General features: G+C 36.3%; 1 protein-coding gene and 1 pseudogene across 1 annotated transcript; both read right to left on the bottom strand.

The window, feature by feature from the left end:
• Nucleotides 1-418: 418 nt before the first annotated feature.
• On the bottom strand, nucleotides 419-1,017 carry LOC113326446 (uncharacterized protein K02A2.6-like). The gene is made up of 2 exons (XM_026574175.1): nucleotides 685-1,017; nucleotides 419-580 (listed from the first exon to the last, which is right to left on the bottom strand). Exons 1-2 carry the CDS (start codon nucleotides 1,015-1,017, stop codon nucleotides 419-421), a joined length of 495 nt encoding a protein of 164 aa, XP_026429960.1.
• Nucleotides 1,018-6,548: 5,531 nt separating this feature from the next.
• On the bottom strand, nucleotides 6,549-6,648 carry LOC113327445 (annotated as a pseudogene).
• Nucleotides 6,649-6,997: the final 349 nt, after the last annotated feature.

Raw genomic sequence — 6,997 nt, 5'->3', positions numbered from 1 at the left:
TCTTGAGAATGAGCGAAATCTTCAAACTAGTTCATTGACTTGAATATTACATCCATGTTCAAAATATGAACTTGCATTCATAACTTCACTTTCTTTTCGTCTGTGCGATTTATATTGCAAGTATTCATGGATAATACTTCTTCAAATATAACCAATTCCAAGGACAATCTAATTTGTGTCCTATATCTCTTCCTTCAGGATCCCTCAACTTATAAGCTCCATTTCCAACTATTCTTTTTATTATATATGGGCCGTCCCACTTCTTTTCCAACTTCTCATCTCATCCTTTCTGATAAACCGGTATTTCCCGCAACACCAATTCTTCTAGTTGAAATTCTCTTAGCTTAACTCGTTTGTTGTATTCTAGAGCTAATCTTCTTTGATAATTTTCCATATATTTCAGCGCGACCTCTCTAGTTTATTCCAGATCATCAAGTTTTGTTAAATTAAATCCACACTTAGATTCTTCTCCCAAACTTCTTTCTTTGTTGTAGGGATAATGACCTCTGTTGGTAACACTGCTTTTACCCCATATGTCAAACAGAAAGGTGACATTCCTGTTGCTTCTCTCCTTGTTGTTCTGTATGCCCATACTACATTATGTACTTGTTCGCACCACCATTTATTGTTCCCTTCCAACTTCTTCTTCAATGTGTCTGCGATTGTTTTATTAGTTGCTTCTACCTGTCCATTACTCTGTGGATATAGAGGGGTAGACTTTCCACTTTGAATTTTGAATGCATTGAGTAGCATCTCTATATTCTCGCCCTCAAATTGCTTTCCATTATCAGATACTAAATGTGAAGGGATGCCAAATCTACATATGATATTCTCAAAAATAAACGTGAATATGTCTTTATCACGAATATGCTGAACTGCTTTTACTTCTGCCCACTTTGTGAAATAGTCTGTTGCGACGATTAAATATCTTCTTTGTCCTATACCTGGTATAAATGGGCCTACAATATCAATTCCCCATTTTCCAAATGGCCATGGATTTGATGACGTATTTAGCATTGATCCAGGTGTGTGTATTTTCTTCCCATGACGTTGACACTCTTCTCATCACCTTGATACTTGTTTTGCATATTCATGCACGTATGGCCAATAATATCCTTGTATATTTGCTCTATATGCGAGTGACCTTCCTCCGCTATGTTTTCCAGCATCCCCATAATATAATGCCTTTAAGATTTCCATTCCTTCTTTTCCGTAAGACATCTAAGCGAAGGTCCAAGAAATGATCTTATATACAAAATACCCTCCCTTAATTCATAATTCGTCGCAAGACTTTTTAGCTTGTGTGCTTCTAACCCTTTTCTTGGTACTTCTCCCTTGTCTAGATATAAATGAAGTTCAGTTCTCCAATCTTTGTTTTCGTTCACTTGTTCTTCTTCCTTGTCTTATACTATCATCACATCTGCTTCTGTTTCTTCTTCTTTCTTTATAGATGGTAAAAAGAGTGTTTGTATCTTTATGTCTCGCGCAACCGGATCCACTAACATGGAAGGTATGAAAGCCAATGCGTCTGCGAATATATTGTCCTTTCTACCTATGTGTCTCCAACTTATTTTTGGAATTCGCGCTACTAATTCCATGACAACCTTTTTGTATTTCTGTAAAAATGGTTCATTTGTACTATATGTACCTTCTACCTGACGAATTACCAATTGTGAGTCACTAGTTATTCACGCATCTTATATCTCCATTTTAATTTCTAACTTCAATGCATGTACGACTGCCTCATACTCAGTTTCATTATTTGTGGATGCAAACTCTAACCTGTCCTGCTGGTGAAATGAATACAATACCAATTCCATTTCCTTCTCCATTTGACGATCCATCTACTAGTATTTCCCATCTGTTTGAGTTACGATCTGTCAATAAATCTCTCAAATTCCCGTGCTCTTCAACTACGTCCATCATATCTTCAACATATTCATCCTCTTCCAGTGGAAATTCTGCTAGGAACTCTGCAATAACTTGTGATTTTGGTGAAGATAACACTTCATAATGAATCTCAAAGTTCCCCACTTGTGCATTCCATCTTTCAATTCTCCCTGATCTTTTTGAGTTCTTCATTGCAGGATCGATTGGCACCTTTGTGAACACCTTAATTTTTTGAGCCTGGAAGTATATGCGGAGCTTGAAGGATGCATAAACCAGCATGAGAATTGATTTTTCAATCTTGGAATAATTTTTCTTTACAGAGTTGAACGTTTTACTTATATAATATATGGTATTTTCTACTCCTTGATCCGAACGTAATAAAACAACACTTAACGCATACGGTGTTGATGCCAAATATAGTAGCAGATCTTCTCCTGGATTCGCTTTCTGCATAATGGATAGATTCATCAAGTAATTTTTTATATGTTGCAGTGCTTTGTCGCATTCCTCTGTCCATTCAAATTTTGTTCCCTTCTTTAATATATTGAAAAAATGTTTGCATTTATCAGAAGAACGGGAAATAAATCTCCCCAGCGAAGCTATCAATACATTTAATTTCTAAACGTCTTTTATTGTCGCAGGAGGTGGCATCTCTCGCACAGCTTTTACCTTTTCAGGATAAACTTCAATTCCTTCCTTGGATACTATGTAACCCAAAAAATTTCCTGATGATACTCCGAAGACACATTTTTTTGGGTTTACTTTTATATTGAACTTTCGCATCTGTTCAAATATTTGTTTCAAATTATCCACATGATTCTCTGCTTCTTTATTCTTTACAAGCATATCTTCCACATAGACTTCCAATGTTGTATGTATCCACTTCGCAAATACTTTTTCTACCATTCTCTGATACGTCGCACCCACATTTTTCAATCCAAATGCCATTTTTGTATAACTGTATAATCCTCTTGGTGCGAAAAAGGCAGTATGTTCTTGGTCTTCTTCAGCCAAAGGAATTTGATTATAACCTTTATATAAGTCCAATAACGAGAGTCTTTTATTTCCTGACGCAGATTCTACCATCTGCGGGATGTCTGGCAAAGGAAAACTGTCTTTCGGACATGCTTTATTTAAGTCATTGAAATCTATACAAATCCTGATCCCCTTATTTTTCTTTGGCACCACGACCATGTTTGCTATCCATTCCGGATATTTTGCTGGTCTTATAATCCCTGCCTCTAACATTTTTTGTAACTCTGCTTCTATTTGAGGAAGATATGTTGTTGCAATTTTCCTTATTCTTTGCTTAAATGGCCTTGCATTATTTTTAATATCCAATTTATGGCATGCAACAGACGGATCTATCCCTGGCATCTCCTCCATACTCCATGCGAAGATGTCATTATACTCTCGCAAGATATTTATTGTTCTTTCTTCTTCTTGTTTATCCATTTTGGTTCCTATTTTTAGTATTTTTGGTTCTTCTTCTGTGCCAACATTTATTTCTTTTGTTGGTTCTTGATAAACGCATTTATGTGTCTATTTTGATCTCAATTATGTGTATTGTTAGTGCTCGTTTTTATACTTATTTGATTATTTTATGTTTTTGTAGGTGTTTTTGGAGAAATAAGCTTTTGCGCGAAAATTGGCTCAAAAAAGTGGTATTTGCGCTCGTGGGAGGAAATTACTAAAGACACCCCTTATTTGGATAAGGGGCACTCAATTACTAAGGGGCACCTACTTGTTATTTACACCCAGGACACCCTAAGGGTTAAAAGCACCCAGCAGCAGGATAAGGGGCGTCATCTTCTACATTTGAATTTTTGCTTTTTGGCGGGAAACTCGTTGCAGCATCGTGTTGGAGCAAGACAGTGCGATAGATATTCACAAGAATGGATAAAATTGGATTGATAATGAGTATTGGCGACAAACCATCGATGGTAAGAGAGTTTGTATTAGCACAGAAGACGTGTGAGAAGATTAACATTCGTTCTCAAAGAAAACAGAGAAGGGATATATTCTCGGGTTTATTGGCTTTTCTTTTGGAAAGTACGTGGAAACATTGTCGAGTATGTTGATGATTTGGGAAGATACGTGAATAATTGAGAGAGTATATGGACGCATAGGATCATATCCTATATTTACTAATGAGAGTTTTAATCAAAACAGGGAAGAAAAGCAGTGACCTTTTTGGAAAAGAAAACCAGAGATTTAATCGGTATTTTTGGTTGCTGTGAATATAAATAGGATGCTGGGACCGAAAGAGGTAGGGGACGAAACCTTAGGAGAAGTTTAGAACACCACAGAGCTCCAGAGATCGAGTTGCAGAAAATCGTTTCTGCTGGTGCACAAAGAAGAACACGAAGAACAAAAGGCCATTGAAGACAGTCGTTTCTGGGGTCTTAAAATCAGCTTCAAAGCAACAGTATTTACAACAGTTTTCTGTAACAGTTCCATTGTAACAGCTGTTTTGTAACTCCGATACACTGTTGCAAACAGTCTGTGTAATTACTTTTCACTCTTTTGAGCAACTAACACATATTTTGAGACCATGATTAATATGAGGAGCTAAACCCCATTGCTGAAGCGATGGAGGAAGCTATTTTTCCAACAAAAAGTGGTATATTCTATTTTATCTTTTTATTTGCAATAATTATATGATTATTTGCCTTGAACTATTATTGAATATGATTTTTATTTGAGTGATTGTGATATATTTTGATGGAGTATGCTTAGTTTTAAGACTTTTGATGCTTCATACTTGGTATTTACAATTACTACTTTTGAAAATCTACTTGTTGCAATATTTTAGAATCAAATTAAACGAGAAAATTGCATAAATATAAGTATTGGTTTAATCACTTTGAACTTGGAAAATAGTGGAATCTTAGCCTCAGTGTTTCTTTTAATATTGATATCATCTTTGTTTGAGTTTGCTATAATTGTTATTGTGTTTTCTATTTTAGTTTTGAATTTAAGTCTAAAAAATCCTTCACAAGTCTGAGAAACGACAATCTTTTTACCACTATCTACAAATTACATCAATTTTTGGCGCCGCAGACTCGGACTTGTTTTTAGGGTTTTAGATTTATTTTATTTTATTTTTTATTTTTGTTCTTTTTTATGTTTTTGGGTATTTATCTTGTGTCTATAGGTTCTGGATCATAAAGAAAATTGAGCCAAAGAGTTTGGTGATTTCATAAAGACTTGGAGCTAAATATTAAAGCAAAAAGAACAGAAAAGAAGACAAATTTATTTTAGAAAATTTTAGTCTAGGGTTTGTTTATTTTCTTTTAGAAAAAAAAATGTATTAGGGTTTATTATTTTTGTAATTTTTCTTTTCTTTTTGGACTTTTTGACTTTGGGACATTATTTTTTTATTACCCTACGGAAGGATACTTTAAATATAAATTGTTTGCAGAGAAGGAGGACAATTACGATATTGTCTCTGCACCTTGGGTTCGTACGCTTGACATCGGAGTCAGTGGCCCGAGTCGACTACAACCGATTCATCCCCCGTCTGGAACGGGAGGTAAGATTCTAAACACTCGTGAATCCCTTGTCAGCGAGTTACTGGACTCCTTCGTATGCATATATGTTGAGGACTAAATACGGACATTTATTTTTCTAGTAAAGGGCAAGGCCTGGCCATACAAGATAAGGGTTCGGATTTCATCACCGTTCTCTTCTTTCCCGCTTTAGGAACACGTAACCTACGCGAACCTAAGACTAAAATTTTGACTATAACGAGACTGATAGGGTAACGAGCTTAACAGGAAAGTCATTCAAAAAATATTGGTTACTCTTTAAGCATACTTCGAAGTTCTTGACGGTTTTTGTAAGTTGAATGCGTGACTGCGCCGCCTTGTAATACCGGTGAGGCCTTGGGTATCAAAGCTCCACCGAGCTTCCCTTGCCTCTATTCAACTTACGTTAACTCAGATTGATTCCAGAGGGGTTTGCTTAAATTGTAACGAATTCACGTTCGAAGGATTAGAAGCTGGTCTAGAAACAATCTAAGTGGAGCCATCATGCTTTTTGTTTGCTAGAAATCAATAGGTTTGATTTGGTTGAGTCGGCCTTGATCTGTGTTTGCTTACCCTTCCAATTTAGAAAATTCTATTGTATGACTGAACGTAAAAGAGACGCACTAGGTAGATTTGTTAACGAAAAACATAGTAGTTCGAAGCGTCTCGATTACCTTAATCTAGAAAGTCCGACTTTTGAAGAGTCTGTTTTTGAACGTCCTTTGACTGAGGAGAGAATCCTTGTTGCTCCGATAGCGCCAGAAATGACAACTTTGAAAGCTTTGTTGAATCCAACTAGGACTACTCGTCCTTCGTGTATTAAGTTAGCTGAAACGGAGGCACCCTATGAACTGAAACCTGGGACCTTACAGATGCTCCCGATCTTTTTAGGGAAAGAAAATGAAAACCCTTATTACCATGTTAGGGATTTTGAGGAAATTTGTAGTACTCTAAGAATTAGAGGCTTACATGATGATGCTTTGAAACTTAGGTTATTCCTATTTTCCCTGAAAGATAAGGCCAAGTCGTGGCTGTATAGTTTGGACTCCGAGTCAATTCAGACATATGAACAACTTACATCTGCCTTTTTCAATAAGTTTTTCCCTAGGCACAAAACATCGTCTATTAGGACGCAAATATGCACATTTTCACAACAAGAGGGAGAATATTTATATAGGTATTTGGAAAGGTTCAATGATTTATTATCCCAGTGTCCTCATCATGGTTTAGAAAATGTTAGGATAGTTCATATCCTTTGTGAGGGTTTAGATTATTGCACAACGACCATGGTTGAGTCTCTATGCACTAGTGGATTTGAAAACCAAACTGTTGATGCGGCAATGGAATTTTTTAATGAAATCGCCGAAAAAACCCAGCAATGGGAAAATAGTAGGGCACCCCAGAAAACAATTCTTTTAAGTAGAGGAAACGTTAATAGGGTAGAAGGAGGCTATGAATCAGATGCCAAAATTGCTGCTATAGCAAAAAGGTTAGAAGCCTTAGAAGTGGGCAAGACTAGTGGTAGAGTGGAGCCTCTTTGGGAAGGCCAGAATATTGAAGAGCAGGCCAATTCCATT

The sequence above is a fragment of the Papaver somniferum genome, unplaced genomic scaffold (genome assembly GCF_003573695.1).
Source record: "Papaver somniferum cultivar HN1 unplaced genomic scaffold, ASM357369v1 unplaced-scaffold_10, whole genome shotgun sequence".
Classification (NCBI taxonomy): Eukaryota; Viridiplantae; Streptophyta; class Magnoliopsida; order Ranunculales; family Papaveraceae; genus Papaver; species Papaver somniferum.
This window is presented reverse-complemented; position numbering and strand designations above follow the sequence as displayed.